This window comes from Galeopterus variegatus, unplaced genomic scaffold (assembly GCF_000696425.1).
Source record: "Galeopterus variegatus unplaced genomic scaffold, G_variegatus-3.0.2 Scaffold3892, whole genome shotgun sequence".
Classification (NCBI taxonomy): domain Eukaryota; kingdom Metazoa; phylum Chordata; class Mammalia; order Dermoptera; family Cynocephalidae; genus Galeopterus; species Galeopterus variegatus.
This window is the reverse complement of record NW_007730003.1, coordinates 7,027-26,866: the sequence shown is the minus strand read 5'-3', so window position 1 is coordinate 26,866 and position 19,840 is coordinate 7,027. Positions and strand designations below refer to the sequence as shown.

General features: G+C 46.6%; 1 protein-coding gene across 1 annotated transcript in view; it reads right to left on the bottom strand.

Moving 5' to 3' along the window:
* Positions 1–19,631, bottom strand: part of ABCC1 (ATP-binding cassette, sub-family C (CFTR/MRP), member 1) — a 69,935-nt gene extending 50,304 nt beyond the window's left edge. Inside the window, exons 1-7 of the mRNA XM_008586230.1 lie at positions 19,303–19,631; positions 18,470–18,647; positions 16,938–17,099; positions 13,403–13,495; positions 11,251–11,454; positions 2,368–2,514; positions 976–1,067 (exon numbers count right to left, since the gene is read on the bottom strand). Of these exons, the coding sequence (XP_008584452.1) occupies positions 976–1,067; positions 2,368–2,514; positions 11,251–11,454; positions 13,403–13,495; positions 16,938–17,099; positions 18,470–18,647; positions 19,303–19,526 (1,100 nt within the window). The 5' untranslated portion in view covers positions 19,527–19,631. The remainder of the gene's footprint in view (positions 1–975; positions 1,068–2,367; positions 2,515–11,250; positions 11,455–13,402; positions 13,496–16,937; positions 17,100–18,469; positions 18,648–19,302) is intronic.
* Between the last annotated feature and the right edge of the window lie 209 nt (positions 19,632–19,840).

The following is a 19,840-nucleotide window of genomic DNA, read 5'->3' as shown; positions in this document are numbered from 1 at the left end:
TGGGAGTTCAAATTCCCGTGCTACCACTGCCAGGCTGGACAGTCACAGGCAAGTTACTGGATTTCTCTGTACCTCATTTTCCTGTTTGCAAAACAAGGTTGATGATAATGGAATCGACCTCAGAGGGATAAGGGGGGCAGGAAATGAGGCGATACACACGGGGCACTTCCAAGAGCATTTGGCACATAGTAGATGCTCAGTAAATCTCAGTGAGGCAACACTTACTGTCCTTTGAAGAGATCACACACAGCACGAGCGTCATATAGTGAAAGTGTCACTACTCCTCGTGCCATTAATATTTATTATTAAGCACCTGGAGAGACAGCCACAACTGTTCATCAGGATTGGCTGGGGAAGGATAAATTAACAAGCTTCAAAATAAACAAACTTACTAATAAAAACCCGTATAACAACCTGTCAAAAAAAGGTGCTTTCGCTGGCCAGTTAGATCAGTTGGTTAGACCATGGTGTTATAACATCAAGATCAAAGGTTCAGATCCCCATGCTGGCCAGCCACCAAAAAAAAAAAGAAAGAAAGAAAGAAAGAAAGAAAGGTATTTTCATTCCATTATCCAGATGAAGAAACCGAGACTCAGACATAAGTATCCATGACTAGTGGGTGGTGGAGGCTGATCGGTCTCCAGAGTTCTGATTTTGCCTGTCCTTGGTGCCCAGAATGGGAACCTGACCCCCGGGGGGGGGGAGCCCTCATTCAGGAGCTGCTTCCCAATAAGGCAAAAGGTCAAGTTCACCCTCCTGGAATGGGCCAGATAAGCAAGAAGCCCTCAGGAGGGTTCTGGGAGGACTGGCTTCCCCTCCCATGCACCCCACTCTGCAGAGGCCTTGCTCCCTGGGATCTCACAGACAAGTTGCTGGGCAAAGCCAACCCACGGGCAGCCAAGGAAAGGAAACGCCAGCAAGGGGACTGGTGGGGGTGGGAAGATAGCCATCCCCACCCAGCGGGACCAAACGCACACACCGTCTTTGACAGGCCGCCGATCGATGCTGTCGGGCTGCAGCTCCTCGTGCGACAGGAAAATCCTGAGGCGTTTGAGGGAGACACTTGCCTACACGGAGAGCAATGACAGGGTACAGTTATTTTTAAAAGCATTTTTGCAAAACAAACCGAGGCTAACTTTCAGTGGTTTCCCCTGGGCATGCAGGGGCCCATATCCACTCTCATTTCTGAAGACTCTGCACTTCTTACGATGAGCAGACACTTTAGAATACAAAATAAAACGGGTTTTGCTTCTTGTTTGCTTTCCTTAAAAGCTCACAAAAGGCATTAGGAAAGGGCAGGGGACTGACCTAGAGGCAAAGACACTTGAGCAACCACCCGAGGTGACAGACCCTGATTCAGACAGCCCCCCAGGGAAGACATTTCTGAGATACTCCAGGAAACTTTAATATGAACCAAGTATTGTTTTAAGAGATTACTGTTAATTTTGTCAGGTATGATAATGGTGCGATAATTATGTAAGAAGAAATGCAGGCTGACATATTTATGGGTGAAATGTCAAGAGGTCTTGGATTTGCTTTAAAATTCCTTGGCAAAGAAAGGAAGGAATAAGGGAGGGAGGGACGAAGGGCAGAGGGAGAAAGGATTAGATGGAACACTTGTGGCAAAACGGTGATGCTCAAGCTGGATAATGGGTACCTGGGTACGATTCTTTCTGATACTGTGCACATTCGACATTTTTCATAATAGGGGTTTTTTTGGTTTTGATAAAGCCTATGAGCAGAGTTATACAATGAAATCTTAAGGTCCATTCCTCTACGTGTTGTGAAAGTGGAGTTTTCAAAATAAATGTGTGCAACGCGAGGGAGAAGGACGTGAAAAATACTAGCAAAAAAGTGGTGGGAGCATCAAAGAGTGCAGGAGCGTGACCAAGCAGCAAGCCTCCGCTCCTCAGACTCACTGGCATGAATTTCAGGAACTCCCCACGGGGTCTGGGTTGGGGTTTTTCAATGGGTGGGTCAAGACCTAACGGTGGGTTATAAAATCAATCAAGTGAGTCAAGAGCCACATTTTTGATAAAAGACGATAGAATAGGATAGGCCACGGTAAAATAGAATAGGATAGAATGTTCCAGAAAAACTTTTACAGGCTCACGGGAAAACCCTATTGCACTACACTTCTGTTCATATGCTCAAGTGTGAGTTTTGTGTCAAGAGTAAAATGTATTTTTCTTTGGGGCATGACCAAAAGAGCACGACAGCCTCAGTCCGGGCCCTGCAGGCCCACCAGGCACAGTAGGGAGTGTAACATGGAAGGAGCCGCCTTGGGAGGAATTTCTGTGCCTTTCTGCTTGTGCCCCCCACCTCGGAGTCCCCCTGTCTGAAGTCCACCCCAGCCTCACCCTGTACCTGCACGATGCTGCTGATGACCATGGGGAGGATATTCAGGGGAAAGCGGAGGATGTTGAACAATGCCAAGGACACGAAGGCCTTCTGGGCATCCAGGATGTTATTCTTGTCGACGGTCACATAGACGGCAAATGTACACAGGGCCACCTGCAAGCAGACCACCCGGAGCTGACTGGCGAAAGGCACAATTGCAGCAGTCACACTCCCCTGGGGGCACGTGTGGGCCCTCCCCACGCTGCAACAGGCAGCTTGGAGGTGGTGGAAAAGCCCAGGCCAGTGTCTAAGCCCACAGCAGGTGCTCACTAAATGCTAGAATGAATGACCAGGAACCGAAAGTCCTGGCCTGTCCCACCAACTCTCTCATCGACACACCGGGTAGGCATTCTGTATCCTCAACACCACCAAGCACAACCCACCTCCAGGCCTTTGCCCCCACAGCTTCCTCTGCCTGAAACCATGTTCCCATCCAGACGGTGACCTGGTGACTCCCTCTCACCCTTCAGAGAGCCTGCCCCTAGCACTTGACCCCCAACAGCACTACGATCACTCTCTGTCCTTTCACCCTGGTCTATTTTTCTTCACAGCACCTATCACTACCTTATATCCTAATATCATATGTGTTTACTGTCGTCTCCTGTCCTGAAATGCCAACTCCACAAGGGCAGTGGCTTTGATTTGTACACGATTGTGTCCTCTTGCCTAGAACGATCCCTGGCATTTGGGGACACTAAGACAGACCCTGGGCAGGTTTACCTCCTCTCCCAGCGCTTCCATGATTTCATCTGTGAAATGGGGATGGAGGATAAATGCCACTGTTTAAAGTTCCTTCTAGCTCATATAGTACATGATTTTATACCCCGAGGAAAGGAACACTTCAACTGTACTTTCTGCTCAATGTCTCTGTAAATCTAAAACTGCTATAAAAATAAATTCTGTTATTTAGGGGGGAAAAAAAGGAAAGCAGCCAGCAGATCTTGGGAAGCCACTCCCTCTCCCAAAAACAGTCAGACTCGCCCGAAGCCCCATGGTGGCTCCTGGAATTTTACTACACGAGGCTTGGCTTTGGTTATCGTACCCAAAGTCAGGGGAAAGGCGGGAGGGCCCCCCTGGGTGGGGCTGCTTTGTTGAGGAGGGAGGTAAGGAGCAAATGATGGATTTCTGTGGCCGTAGGAACTGGGTTGGCTCGTCCCTCCTCGCTGCTGAAGACAAGCACCACACCAGGTGTCCCCAGGCGGGACTAATCATAGGATTCCAGAAGACCACCCAGTACACACTATCATAAGCAATTTGGAAAACTTTGGACCCTGGCAGATGGATAAAAGCCCTACCCCCATCTTAACCCCTGCTCCCCGGCATTAAAGGCTTTTCCTGGGGGAAATTAACCCCCCAGGTCCCTGCCTCTTTGAGCTCAGGACAGACTGCTGAGAAGTCAGGAGACGTGCGTTGGAGCCCTGCCTCTGGTGTGCTTGGGATCCTGTGTATTTTCAGGGTCTCAGCTGTGTCATTTTATTGTTACCTACTGGAAAGTCAGACAACTTAAAAATTAAAACCACACGCTTTGCTGCATATCAGCTGTGTGATCCTGGGTGTGTCGTTTCACCTCTCCAAGCGAGCCTCTATTTTCCCATCTATAAAATGGGGATTCACAACACGCCTTCAAGGGCTGCTGGCAGCAAGAAATAAGGCACTTATGTTGAGTGCCTAGCACAAGGCCCGCGGCACAGTAAAACTCAATATATGGCAGCTGTTTTTATTTCTTGCTACAGGATGCAGTCCAAACTCCTTGAACCATTCCTTCCAAGAATCTATTAACCTGGTCCCAAGAACAAGGCACTAGCAAGCAGAGCTGGTTCCTGTCCTGGCTCTGACATTAACAAGCCAGCTGACCCTGAGGCAAGGCACTGAAATTTTCCAGGCTCCACCGCCAAGAGGGAAGTGGAAGTCCTCAAAAGGCCACTGACACGATCCCTGGGATGTCCCCCCATCTAAGCAGTAACGACGCACTGGTCTCTCACCCAAAGATTCTCTATACTTCAAATATGTCCACACAATGGAATATTATTCAGCTATTAAAAGGAGTGAAATTCTTATACATGTTAAAACATGGATGAACCTTGAAAACATCATGCCAAGCGAAAGAAGACAGACACAAAAAGCCACTTGGTGTGTGATTCCATTTACATGAGACACCCAGAATAGGTAAATCCACAGAGTAAGAAAATAGATGAACCTTGAAAACATCATGCCAAGCGAAAGAAGACAGACACAAAAAGCCACCTGGTGTGTGATTCCATTTACATGAGACACCCAGAATAGGTAAATCCACAGAGTAAGAAAATAAATTAGTGGTTGCCAGGAGCTGGGGGAAATGGAGGAATTGGTGTACAATTCACTGGGGAGGGTTCATGAGTATGTGGTTTCTTTCTGGGGTGATGAAAATGTTCTGGAATTAGTGGTGATGGTCACACAACCTATGTGAAAAACCACTGAAGTGTACATTTACAAATGATGAATTATATCTCAATTAAAAAACTGAATTTAATAAAAGAAAAAAAACTCTCCAAAGTCAGCCACTGACTCAATTCTCTGTTGAGAAGCCAAAGTCTTGATTCCGGTCCCAGGGCCCACCCCACTGGTCTGACCTCCCACCCCTCGTCTGACCTCCTCTCCCAGCACTCTGGACTCGCTCCCTGCTCTAGTCTTCCACCTGTGGGTGGGCACAGTCCTGCCCCAGAGCCTTTGCACTCAGTTTACCCCTCGTCTGACCTCCTCTCCCAGCACTCTGGACTCTCTCCCTGCTCTAGTCTTCCACCTGTGGGTGGGCACAGTCCTGCCCCAGAGCCTTTGCACTCACTTTTCTCTCCCTGGTTGGCCCCTTCATCTCCATCAGATCTTCACTCAAGTGTCACCTTCTCAGTGAGCCTTCAACCATCCTACTTTAAACCCAAGCCCTCCCTATGGCTCGGACCCAAATCTTTCTTTTTCCATAGTACTTAGGATGGTTTACCATACTATATAATTTACTGATTGTGTCTATTGCTTCTTGTCTTCCTCTCCCTGTTAGAATCAATGTTCCATAAGAGCAGGGATTTTTATCGGTAGTGTTCACTGCTTTATTGTCAGTGCCTAGGACAGTGTGTGGATCACAGCAGATACTCTGTAAATGTTCACTGGGTGGATGGGTTGGTGGTGGGTGGACGGATGAATGGGTCGGCGAGAGGATGAATTTGCCTGAGGGCAGGGGAGCACACACTCAGAAGTCTCTACAGCAGTGAAGAAATCCAGGCCTCGGGCATCTCATCCCCAGAACACACCAGCCCCCTTGACGACCAGAAACCCAATCAATGCCAGCTGCAGTCCGCACAGGGTCCACAAAGAGGTGGCAACATCATGTAGCCCCATCAGATCTGGTCCACGGCCCTGGCTTCTTCTCCGCGACGTGGAGGTCATCTATCCACCCAACAATTATTAATTGAGCACCGACTGTGTGCCAGGCACTGGGTGCTGAGGAGTGAGCAGGCTTGACAATCCTGAGATACACGGTCTAGTGGAAACACAGTTATTAACCAGGTTCTCTAGCAGGCTGTGTTCGGACACGTGCTGAGGCAAGTGGGATGGCGGTACGGGCAAGTGGAGGAGTTCACCACGGCCCTGTAACAAGTGAGGGTCAGTGCAAGAGGTCCTTCACACACAATGAAGAGCTGTCCCATGGAAAACCAATGAATCCAAACTCTAAACTCTGTCCCAGCCCCTGAAAACCCTGATGCCTCTTTGTGCAGACCTCTGTTCTGCCTGTCTAGCACCTATTCTGATTCTGGTAACACCCCAATTTTCCTTCAGAGAAGTGAACTTCTCCCATTCTCAATCTCTGAGCTTCAGCCACGTATGAAACCCCTTCCCACTTCCACAGCCCCAAACTCTGACAGAAGCCACATGACCCAGGCCTGGCCCATCAAAGCACCCCACTTCTCTGGCCCCAGTGACTGGTTCAGGAATACGCATGTGACCAACCATACCCGAGGAGATTCAATCCCACAGCTTTGCAGAACTACTGGGGGAAAAATGGGGCTCTCTGCTCACAGGAGTTGCAAGATGACAGGATGGTCCAGGGCTACTGGCCAACAAAGAAACCACATAGAGAAAGCAGAGCTGAGAGGCAGAGAGGGAGTTGTTCCCAACACTGTCTCTGGAGAACCTAAATTCAGCCATGCCTGAAACCCTTGCTATGCTTACAGGTACTTTCGTAGACTTTTCGGTTTTATGACTCAAAAATCCCCCTTTTTTACTCTAGCTCATTTAAGCTAGGATTCTGTCATGTGCAAGACAGTTCCTAATTCAATTTATTTAAATCTTTCATTCTTTTGTAAGCCAGACACAGAAGGGGTGTGGAGCTTCAGGCCCCCAACACTTTTGTTTATTCATGCATTCATTATATACATTTACTGCATGTGCACCATTTGCCAAGTCCCCAATGCTCTGGGGAAACAAGCATAAAATGACAAGGTCCGTGTCGCCATGGACCTTACCACCTCGTCAGCAGAGACCTACAAAACAGATAATTCCCATAGGGAATGGTAATTATTCCAATGAAGGGAGATACATGGTAAGGAGAAGGAAAGAAACTCTCAAATCATCCAAGACAGAAAATGCTAAATACTGACAGCTACCTAGGAATGCTATTTTAGCAAAATGCATTAAGACAACATGATAAACGTCAGGCTCTGTATTCCAGAAAAACAGTCCCATCAATCCCGCTGGATGGCATCCCCAGTCTTGTCTGACCTCCCCAGGCCTGTCTTCCATCACACCTACTGCTGGGTAAACACCTCATCATCCTGAAGCATAGGAATTTGCCAGTGGAAAGAACATACCAACACCTTCCAAGGGAACCAAAGACCACATATTTTATCCTAATGTAGTCAGAGGTTTCGGTGTTTCGGCCAGGGCCAAGGTCTCCTGCTGACACCCTGGCTCATCTGTTTCTTGCCAAACAGCTCAACAAATTCTGTCTCTGGAAGCCCATGGCCCCCACCCTTCCTCACCCACCTGGAAACAGTGGCAAATTCAGACGTCAAGAAAAGCCAGTCCTGCTCTTAGGCATCTTTTGTGTGGCTTCCTAATGGAGACCAGCAGGTTAGGGTGACAACCTGAAGCTTGTCACCTACACCGTCTGGCTGCAGATCTTTTTATACAGGAGAAGGCAACTCAAAATGGCAAGGATTTCTGTATGATTTGTAATTACTTGTGTAAAAGTAAAGTAAATAAAAGAGATATGTAAGTATAACTGTATTTATGACATGTATCCATTGTTACACTGACATATATCTAGACTCTGGAAATACACCCAAGAAACTGGTGTGGGGGAGAGCAAGGTGAATGGGGCGTACAAAGGCCCTGGACCTTTCACAATAGACCTGCGGTTCTCAACTGGGGGGAGTCTGCCCCCAAGGGGACACCTGGCAATGCCTGGAAACATTTTCAATTGTCACAACTGGGGAAGAGTGGGGAGAGATACTACTTGGCATCTGGTGGGACCAGGCCAGGGATGCTGCTAAACATCCTACAATGCACAGGACAGCCTCTCACAACAAAGGAACAAAGAATTATCTGTTCCCAAACGTCAACAGTGCTGAGGGTCAGAAACCCTGCTGTATGTGGACCATCTGGCGCAACTTATTTTTACCATGCAAATGCCTTACTTTCTATTTTTAAAATAAAATGCATCACATATTCAAAAGAGGACATTTCACAGTCATATTTAACATGTGGAGACTATTTAACAGTTTAAAGAAAAATAGTAAAATGAACACTAAGTAAGTACCACCCATCCTGATAACATTTCTACCTTTTTTTTTTTTTTTTTCCTTTTTGTCTTTTTTCGTGTCCGGCAACGGATCGCAATCCTCAGTGTCGCGCCCGTACCGGACCGGGACCGGCAACGGGATCGCAAACCCCGGTGCCGCGCCCGCACCTCGCTCAGCCAGTGAGCGGGAACCGGTCCGTATGTGGGATCCGAACCCTCGGTGGGAGCGCCACTGCACTCCCAAGCGGCGCACTGTAGCAGTGCGCCACCGGGCCGGCCCCATAACACTTCTACTTTTAAAAACAGAGAATCTGTCACTTCCCCGGGGGGAAAGTCAGGGGGGACTGTAGGGTAAGAGGAAAGTAACTGCCTAACCTTCTAGCCTGCAATGTCAGGTGTTTGAGCTGGAAGGGATCTTGGGGAATAAGGAATCCCAGAACAGCCAAGAGATGTCATTTCTTGTGCCAACTCCAGTTCACTGACCGTGGTCACCTGGAGGGTTCCTTGGGTATAAATTGGTGGGACAGAACACCATGACTGATTGTGGAAGTTGGCTGTGGGCAAAAGAGGGGAAGGCAGGGGAGGGGAGGGGAGGGCCTGGTATTCACCATCCCTGTGACTTAACCCCTGCAGTTTTCATGAGAAAAGCCAGAGCTGGGGAAGTGCCATGACTCACTTCAGGTCCCACCATGAGCTGCCAGCAGCAGGTGTGCTGATTCTCAGCAGAACACTCTGTCCTCTAAGCCAGGGGTTGGCTAACAATGGCCCAAGGTCCCATCTAGCCCACGCCTGTTTAGGTACAGCCTGTGAGCTCAGAATGGATTTCACATGCTTAAATGATTGGGGGAAAAAAATCAAAAGAAGAATATTTCATGACACAAACAAAGTATATAAAATTCAAATCTCCGTGTCCAGGGCCAGCCCCGTGGCTCACTCAGGAGAGTGCGGCGCTGGTAGCGCTGAGGCCACGGGTTCAGATACTATATAGGCATGGCCGGTGCGCTCACGAGTGGTGCAGACCACACCGTGCCAAGGGTTGCGATCCCCTTAGCAGTCCAAAAGAAAAAAAAAATCTCCATGTCCATAAATACATTTTTAGGGGACACAGCCACACCTATTCATTTATGTATTCCCTATGGCTGCTTTGTGCCACCCTGGCAGAGATGAGTATTTGTTACAGAGACCATATGGCCCGGAATGCCTCAACTATTTACTAGCTGGCCCTTTACAGAAAAAGTGTGCCTACTACTCCTTCTTTTTGCCAATGTGTTTCCAACCTTAATATGTACATGAGTCACCTAGAGGGCTTGCTATGAATCAGATTGTCTCAGCGGTCTGGGGTGAGGCCTGAGATTCTGCATTTCTAAACAAGCCAGAGACGCTGGTGCTGCTGGTCCGTGGACCACACTTTGAGTAGCAAGGATCGACTCCAGTGGGTCTTAAAGTGTGGACACAAACCAACAGCATCAGCAGCACCTGGGAATGCAAATACTCAGGTCCTACCTAGAGCTACTAACTCTGAAATTCTGGGTGGGGCCCAGTAAGCTGAGTTTTTAACAAGCACTCCAGGTGATTTTGATGCTCGCTCAAGTTTGAGCACCAACACTCTCTGCCACGGCATCCCCCCCGCCATGGCCTCTCCCCCGCCACAGCATCCCACAAGCAGGTCCACACTTTGGGAGGATTAAGGTGAACCTAAGAAGATCCAGTGTCAGAATGAACACACTTTCACAAGTGCTGAAAAGGCAGGAGTTTCCTTAAAATTCCACCTGCAACTCTGCTGAGATAAAGCAGGTGGTAGTCTAATAGAAAAATTTCATATTTATGAAAACATGATTTTAGTTCATAGAAACTTCCCATAATAACATATGTGGGTCCTTAAAAAGTTCACGGAAAGATTCATATTATCTTTTAATTCTATTTTTCCATGAACTTTTTGAAATACCCTTGTATATTTACCAACATAACTAAGAAAGAATAATCATTAGGACAACACTAAAAAAAAGAATGACATAGTTGATAATATAAAGAAAAACAAATGGGGAGGCGTGGCAGGGGGCACACGATCTAAAGTCATCCTTAACCATTGTTAACTGTTATCAACTGCGCTTAAAAGGTTTCCATAGTCCATCTCTACATGGTCTACAGGTTTGGAGACAGCTTTGTAAAACAGTAACTTGCACTGTTGTCTTTAAACTTTTCAAAGCCAGCCAGGCAGCGACACATCTGTTAAAGTACCCCTAGCATGTGTAGCAGAATATCCAGAGCAGCACGGATCCTAATAGCAAAGACCAGGGATCAATCTAAATGACCAGCAACGAGAGATGGGATAAGTCAACCATGGCACCTCCATATGTAGAACGAGCCTGCTTCATTAAAACAGACGAGGCAGATATGAATGCATGCACCAAGAGGATATATTATGAAGTACAAAAAAGATACAAAACACTATGTATCATATGATTCTATTTGAATATATTAAAAATATTTTTTAATACCTACATGCTTAACCTTTTTTTTTCTAAGCAGATATACAAAACTATCACTTTGGAGGAGAGGGACAGATAGAGAAGAGGACAATATAATTTTCATTCTATTTCTTTCTGTATGATTTGAATTTTTTTTATAGTGAACGACAAATATTTGTTAAGTACCTACTACATACTCTTTTAGGCACTGAGGATCCAACAGTCAACAGATAAGACAAAAATCCCCGCCCCTCGTAGAGTTGATATTCTAGTGGGGAGAGCAGACAATAAACAAAGTAAATTTGAAAGTGTGTTGGCAGTGCCATTCGATCTGTGGTCCACGGGTCAATGACTATCCAGTCTGTGACCAGCTGGTAACTAGATAAGGCACCGGCACCATAATGTAGATCAAGCATGGCAACAAACACACTTTTTAGTTTAGTTAACCTCTTTTCCTTGCAAGACTTTCTCAATGAAGGAAGCAAATAGCACTGGTTTACATGCTGGTGCAAACCCCTTATCTCCTGGGAGAGCGGTAATAAACAGTTCCTGAACTGGCTGACTGGCAGCTGTTAAAACAATGTAGGTCAGGAGAAATCTGGAATCACTCACCAGGAAAGGTGTGCAGACCCAGGTGAAGGTCCCCACTGCGGCCAGGTAGGCAGACTTCTTCAGCACCTTCAGTTCCTCCTGCCTGATGTCCAGCACCTTGTCCTTGAATGCCAGTTCCCAGGCATAAAGCTTCAGCACTTTGATCCCATTGAGAATTTCATTCATCAGCTTAATCCGATTGTCTTTGCTCTTCATGTGGGCCACCTTCAAAGAAAAGGGCAGTCAACACCGCAATCACCATGTATTAAAAATGGGCCTTCCTCGGGGTAGGACAGCTGACCCTGTAACCTCCATGAGCCCTACTGTTGGCTCTGAGACCACACCAAAGAACTCTTCTATCAAAGGAAAAAAAACTGCTTTGAATCATGTAAGATCAGACCTATTCCTATTAGAGAAACCTACTCAATTTAGAATCAAAAAATAGAAACAAGAAAAATTTGCCAGGTGTCCAAAGAAGGGACACGGGCCCTACTCCGCTGATCCAAATACGGGAGAGATGATAATGTTATTCTTCTCCATTTTCTTATTTTCTTGATTGTCAGCCAGGACATGGTTGTTAAAATACTGAAACACATCTATAGAAGGTGGAGCTGGCTCCAACCAGCGAGTGCCCATGCACCCAGCATCTTCCATATGCCAAGCACTTTTCTAAGAATTTTACATGAATTTACCCATTTAATGATCACCAGGACCCTATCGTTCAGCGAATGATCATCGCTAGACAACAGCTGAGAAAACTGTAAGCAACATGACCCGGAGACCAGCAACTGAAGCTGTTTCAGAGGCAGTTGCTCTGGGAAGCCCACACATCGAGAGGATGAAAGGCGACAGGGTCCCAAGCTCCCTGCCTCACCTATCCTCCTTGTCCCCACCCGATGAGGCCTCTCATCTCGACAGGCCCAAGTCCTGGAATTCACCTCCCCGGTGGCACCTTCGGCATGGCCAAGTGCTTCCATTTGAAATTGCACAGGCACATCATAAATACCCATCAACAAGGGAGGAGAGAAGCAAACTGGCCCTTCTCTGTTATGGACCATTAGGCACCAGTTCAAGAGAATGAATTCAGACTATAGGCTGTAGTATACAAAGATCCCTGAGGCAAGTGTCAAACGATAAAATCATGCTGCCACAAGGCCATTTGGGTAAAAACGTAATACATACAAACATACACACCTAACTATACAGTTAATCTGATGTGCATATAAATATATAGAAAGTTCTAGAAAAATTCACTTCAATGTGTTCACAGTGGTTGAGAGTAGGGAAGGGAACATCCCCTTCTAACCTATACACTTCTATATTATTTGAACTTCTTTACAATGAGAAAACACTATTACTTGGGTATTTTAAAAAAATTTTTAATACAAAGTACAGCTGACTCTTGAACACCAGGGTCAGGGGCACCAATTCACTGCATAGTCAAAAATCTGCATATAACTTTTGATTCCCTAAAAACAACAGTAGTTAAGCCTACTGAAAGCCTACTGTTCACTGGAGGCCTTACCTCCAACACAGTCAATTAACTCATATTTATTAAATACTGTATCCTTACAATAAAGCTAGAGAAGAGAAATATTAAGAAAATCATAAGAGAAAATACATTTACAGTACTATACAGTATTTATTGGAAAAAAATCCATGTATAAGTGGATCTGCACTTCTCAAATCCATGTTGTTCGAGTCCACTGTATCTCTAAAAATAAAAGTTTAACACTGTGTCTAACATAAGGTAAGAGCTTAATAGGGGCAGAAGTAGGGGTAATTCTTACTGGACTCCTGAAAACACACATACACATAAATGAATAATTCCATGGGAAATAAGGAATCCCTCAGAGGCTCAGAGACATTGTGATTTCAGTCACTGGCCCGCTAGATCTAACTATTTCGGCAGCTCTCAACCTTGGCTGCCCATTGTAACCACCTGGGAAGCTTTAAAAAAAATCCTGATGCTCAGGCCCCACCCACATTAAATGAATCAGAATCCCAGGAAAGGGCCCGGGCATCAGCATTTGTTAAAGCTCCTTCCCAGGTGGTTCCAACAGGCAAGCAAGTCTGAGGACCCCAGGGCCTGAGCAGGAGCTGAGCTAAAACCCACATGGAAAAGCCCCGGGCAAAGACCCAGCTTGGAGCCCTGTGAAGATAGACACCCTACCTGGTAGGTCTTCGTCTTCATCGCCATCACAGCATTGATGGGCACCATAAGGATCATCACAGCCAACCCAGCCAGCACAGAGGGGCCCAGGTTCTAGGAAGTAAAGGAGACTCTTCATCAGTCACCAGATGGGAGAGAACAAGGGCCTTAACAGCTTACACGGGCTGATCTGCCCCACGTGCACTCTGCCCAGTGAGTTGGGGAACAGGTGCATTTCTTTTATACAAGGATCAGGTGTTAAGAGTTGGCAGATTTATTCCTGAGCATCTCTTGGGATCCTTTCAACCATTAACGAACATGCAGGTCAGGATCCTTTATCCAAAGCCCTTGGAGCCAGATGAGTTTCACAAATTAGAGCATTAGAAAAGTTAACAGGTGCTGGGTAGAAAACAGTTAATGCAGCCGGCTGATGGCTCACCATGCTTGAAGGCTGCTTACAAGTTTGACCCTTGGCTGGCATCTGGGAACCTGCATTTCAGGAGGGTTTCAACCATTAACAGAACTGGTAAGAAGGACTCGCTATGCCTGAATTGTTTGTACAGACAATAGGGTTTATGCTGAACAACCCCTTTCCTTCTGGGAGTCTGGAATTTTGGTACATGCGAGGCAGAGGGTACCTACGTGACTGGCCCTCAATAAAAATCCTGGATGCTGAGTCTGTCAAGCTTCCCTGGTTGGCAACACTTCACACATGTAATCATTACTTGCTGCTGGGGAATTAAGCACATCCTGTGTGACTCCAGTCGGGAAGGTCTCCTGGAAGCATGTACCTTTTTTTTTTTAGCAAAGGCTAATTTGGTTGTAAAAAATTATAGCCATGGGTAGGATTATATGCTGAGTCCTCCTAGTGAATTGCTCACCCCGACAAAAATGTATATGTCATATATTTCATTACAACCCCAGCAGGGCCCAGCACTCCATCATCAAATGCCTTGATTTTCTAGCAGCAAAACAGGAATATTCACATTGAGAGGGGTAATCAAGGTTATAATTACCTTATCAGTTCAGTTTGGTTTTGCCACCAAATGAGTTAAGAAAGATTTTCTGTTTTCAGAGCCTTTTAATTTGGGATTTGTAGATAAGAGGTTTAGACAACTTCTATTATTCCATTTGCAGATAAGAAAACTGCCTCAGAAAGTTAAGTGGCCAGTGGCTGAGACAAGCTAGAGATCTACCTTTTTTACTTCCTTCTAAGTTACACAAATAAAAAGACATCTTGAGAATCAGGCCCAGTATATACTTACTTAGCTGAAACATACATGCATACACTTAAGATAAGGTGATCTTCCCCCTACCTCACCCCCCACCCCTTAAACATTCAGGAAAACAGGAATATGACCCCTTCAAAGAAGTCACCCTTCTTGGGGGTTCTAGTCCTAATTCCAGAAAAATGTTGCTGCTATTCCAGATAGTTTTGTGACAAATCTCTGCCCAGTGAAGACTAATCTACCTATGAGGATGAAGGTGATTCCTACCAACAACCAAAGCATTCTGAATCAACTCTGATAGCAAATAGTAGCTAAAATATACAGGGCAGGTACGGTTTGTTCTTTAAACATTACCTGCATTAATTCATGTAACTGTCTCAATATCCCTATGATGACAGGTACCATTATCATCATCAATTTACAGATGAGAAAATTGGGGTTTAGAAACATTAAGTAACTTGTCCAAGGTCACAGAGCTAGAAACGGAAGCATCAGGATTCGAACCCAGGCAGCCTGATTCCAGAGCCCCTCACAGTCATCTGCTTATTCTATACCCTGTTCTTAATAGTGAAATAGAGAAATCCTATTTTCGGTCTCAAGCAATGGTTCCCAGGCCAGGGACAAATTTGGCAATGTCCAAATGTCACAAGACATTTGGCAATGTCCAGAGATTTTTGGTTGTCACAACTGGGGGTGGGGGATGCTACTGGCATCTACTAAGTAGAGGCCAGGAATGCTGCTAAACATCCCACAGTGCACGGGACAGACCCCATAAAGGATTATCCAGCCCCAAATGTCAACAGCACCAAGGCTGAGCAACCCTCATCTAAGACAAGATGTGATGTTTAGCAATTTTCTAAATGGTTCACAAACCAGTCCTGGAGACAATTCTAAAAGAAGTATTCCAAAAATATTTTTGTCCTTGGCAGTACTTTCTGGGAAAGTAGACACCCCAAGATATCTACCTGAAAAGACGTTTATTTAGATATTTAAATTCTGCTGTTTTCTAAGTTTCATTATTAGAAAAACTTTATTCATCTTTTTGCTCTATAAATATACAAAAAATGTAAACTACAGTCAAATCTATAGGTAATTTGTTGTGTGCCTGTTATGCACTAGGCCCTGCTGGGGTTGCACCCACAGAGGATACAAAAATAAGTCAGAGGCTGTACGCCCACAAGTAGCTAACATGCTACCAGGCGTGGAAGTAGCAGCATAACAAGCATGCAAAAAACTATTTTAGAAGGTAAAATCAGATGAGTTCCTGTACTCAAGTTACTGAGATTCAAGAAGGAAGTCCATTTAATTAAGAGGGGGGAAAAATCAGTGGAAGTGAATTTATCACAGGCTTGAGTGGGATTTCATCAGTGGGAAGGGAGGGAGGTGGGGGAAAAGGCATGTGCAAAGGCCCAGAGGCGGGGGAAAAAACAGGGCATGTGTTCTGCTATGAGCTTCTTTGCTTGTCATCTTTTTATTCTGGGAACTGTCCCTCTCCACGCAGAAGGGTTGTTGATCACATATCTTCTGCAATGGGCAAGGGCACACGACCTAGGCTGGCCAATCAGAGAACTCTGCCTCCTAGGCCACAGCGATTGGTTCAGGAATGTGAACAGGAATGTGCCCAGCCAATCAGAGTGCTCCCCTGGGACTGTGGCCGGGGCAAAAAGGAACGTAGTCTGCTCTTTTCTTTGGCACCACTACCTATGAAAATTAGCAATCTGTGAAAATTACATCCAAAGTTATAGAAGCCATTTGGGGAAATCCCACTGAGAAAGAAGCCAACACAGAGGAAAACAGGGCCAAGAAATGATGAAGAAATGAGTGAGACTGAGTCCTTACGACACTGCCTGACCTCCTGGATTAATCCATGCCTGAAGCTAGGCCCCCTAGATTTTTCAGGTATATGCACCTCCGAAGTTCCCTTATTTGCTCAGGCTTTTTAAGATGGACTTCCATCCCTTGCAACTGAGCGAATCTTGACTAACATAATTAGGGACTAGTGAATAAGTAAGTTTGGTTAGCGTGTGGGAGGATACAGTAGGAGAAATACGATGTGTACACTGCAGGGTTGTTAATTACATATACACAGTCAAGAAGAAACAAATGCAAACACACACTATGCCACTAAAGAAAACACAAACCTGACCACTCAGGGAAGGAATAAAATATCCAGGAATTGGAAATGGGCCAGAAAATAAAATTAATGACAGCAAGAAATACCAGGGAGCTACAGAGACTCCTACCATCACACCTAGTCCCTCACCCCCACAGCCCCCACGTGGAAGTCCCCCCACTACACATGAAGGGGAACGATGTCAAACACACACCAGCCACAGGAGGTAGAGAGCAAGGATGACTTGCAGAGGGGCTGACCAGATCATATTAATGTACGTGGCCAAGTCCATGAACCTCTGAGCGTCCACAGACATGAGGTTGACGATCTCCCCGACAGTGGAGGATTTTCGGGCTGAATTGGTGATCACCAAGGCCTGTGGGATTAAGGACAGGGGGAAAGAGGGTGAGTGTGGCAGATGGGGAGCCCTACACTCTCCGTCCAAGGCCCAAGGAGAGGAAGGAGACTCAGCAGCACAGACAGATGTTTTCTCCTCCCCGCCGGCCTAGCTGACTTCCCAGCCTACCTGTGTCATCACAAAACTCCCATTCTTATCAACTGCACTTGCTGCTTCCCCATCTTGAGCTCTTCAATTTGGAAGGGACCTTGAACATCCTCTAAACTTCAGTGTGCACATGCACCACCTAGGGAGTGTGATACAGTGCAGTTTCTGACTCAGCAGGTCTGGGGTGAGGCCCGGGATGCCACATTTCTAACAAGCACCCAGATCACATCTACACTGCTGATCCCAGATTTCACTGAAGGACCAAGGGTCTAGGCCAGGGTTTTTCTACTTTTTTTTTTTTTTTGGTGGCTAGCTGATACAAAGATCTGAACCCATACCCTTCAGGCCAGGGTTTTTCAATCACGGTGTTCCTGACATCTGGGGCTGAATTCTTTTTGCGGCTATCTTGTGCAGTATAGGGTACTTAGCAGCATCCCTGGCCTCTACCCCGTAGATGCCTTCACCCCCTGTTGTGGCAACCAAAACTGTCACCAGATATTGGTAAACACCCCCAAGAGGGTGGGAGGTGGGCAAACTTGCCTGTCTGAGAACCACTGGTCTAGGCCACCAGTGCTCAAATGTGGTTGCACACTGTTTCCTAGGGAGTTTTAAAAATACTGACACCTGAGTATGACCACCTTGACTTGGTCTCAGGTGCAGTCTCGGCATCAGGAGTTTTTAAGCTCCCAGGTAAGTCTAGTTCACAGACAAAGCTGATCTCGTCTGTCTTTCCCGACTATCTGTGAGAATGTCTTCTCCCAACCCAGGGGCCAGGTAGTGTCTTTGCCCCAGAGGCTAAGATATTCAGGTATTGAGAAGGGAATGTGGTTCCTTTAAAGCTGGATGTGCACGAGAGCCTGCTAGGTCATACTCTATCACACAGGGCATGTACCACCTGCTCAGTTCAAACGGAGTGAGAATAAGCTCAAACACAGAAGACTAATAGCACAGTGAGAATCTGAACTTAGATTTCCCCACATCAAGGACCACCAATCCATCTAAGAAACTCAGTTACCCACGCTGACATGGGCACTCATGGACGTTCTGCACAAAGACCCATGAAATCAGCTTTGCTAAGGGGCAATGCCTGACGGTCATGTCTTTGCCACCTGTAGTCATTTAGGCAATGTGCAGGCTGGAAATCCCCACGCTGGCCCTGGAGGGGCCTGGCCAAGTCCCTGCAGATTCTGAGTCTGCATGAGGGGATGTGAGAGCTGGCTCGCGTGCTTCTGATCCCCTACCTTCCGATAGACGGCCCCGATGACGGCGGTCTTGATCCTCATGCCGCTGACGAAGCAGATGTGGAAGTACTGGTGCAGCACCAGGGTCTGCAGACAGGAGCTGACGAACAGCAGCGCCGTGTACAAGTAGCCCTGCCAGTCGGGGGCCTGCTGGTCATTCACGAAGTGGATGAGCAATCTGTAGAGGAGACAGCCCGGGGTGACTGGAGCTTCCCATGCACGGTCAGGCCAGCATAGTGACCTTGCCCCTGAGCCAGGCAAGCTGGGCACTGTTACTTCAATCTCAGATGGAAAAACAAGCCCACAGTGGGGATCTGACTGCAGGCACCCAAACCACTCGTAACAGGGGCCTCTGCCATGGGATTTTTGTGCTGATGGCTTTGTCTTGTCACCAGCAAGTCATCCAAGGTGACCAAATAGGGACCATAAGGGACAGAGGTAAGGAGGGAGAGAGAACAAATGTGTGGCCCCGGAGAGACAGAAAGGGAGGGAAGAGAGAGGTGACCTCTTTTTGGAATTTCTGGTTTCTGGTCACAATTTTTCATGACATCTGCTGGCATTTCCTTGCTCTTGGTTTCCCAAGACAATACCATATCCTCCACATTCTGGCTTCAGGGGAGACTAGGGGGTTTCTTCTACCTGCAACCAATGTCACCTTAACTATGATGTTAACTAAGTAAAGCATAAAGCAAAGCAGGCAAAGAAGAGGACGCTTGGCTGTAAGCCCACTTCAGCACACCACACAACCCTAAGGGAGGGGTTATGAGGACCACAGGTGAAAGGTCAACCCAAGGAAGCCCAAAGGAGCCCAACTGGAAGGGAATAGGTCTTACTTTAAGATCTCGGGGCCAGCAAACATCATCAGGTCGTGGATGGCCTTAAATACGAAACTCATGAGGAAGTAGGGCCCGAAGGTCTTGTATAACACCTTAAAGAGGGAGGGGTCCCGCTCCTTCTGGGGGAACTTGACAATCAAAGCTTCTGCCTCCTCGTTCACATCCTCCTTGGAACTCCCCTTCGCCTTGGCAGGATCCTTGGAGGAGTACACGATCTTCATCGGCTGCCTAGGACACAAAGAAGTGAAGGAGTTGTAGGGTCTGCCAAGACTGCAGCCCACAGGCCCAGGGAGAGGGCCAGAGAACGTCACCCTCCAGGGATGGCAGCACCAAAGACAAGTCACAGCCAAGAGGCAGCTTACACAGACTCAGGGACTTTAGGCAAGTTCCTTAATCTCTCTAGGCCTCAGTTTCCTCATCTGTAAAATGTGAATAAAAGCAGGACCTACTTCATAAGATTGATGTGAAAGTTGAATGAGTTGATGTAAGTAAAGGGCTTAGAAGAATGCTAGCCCCAAACTGATCTACAAATTCA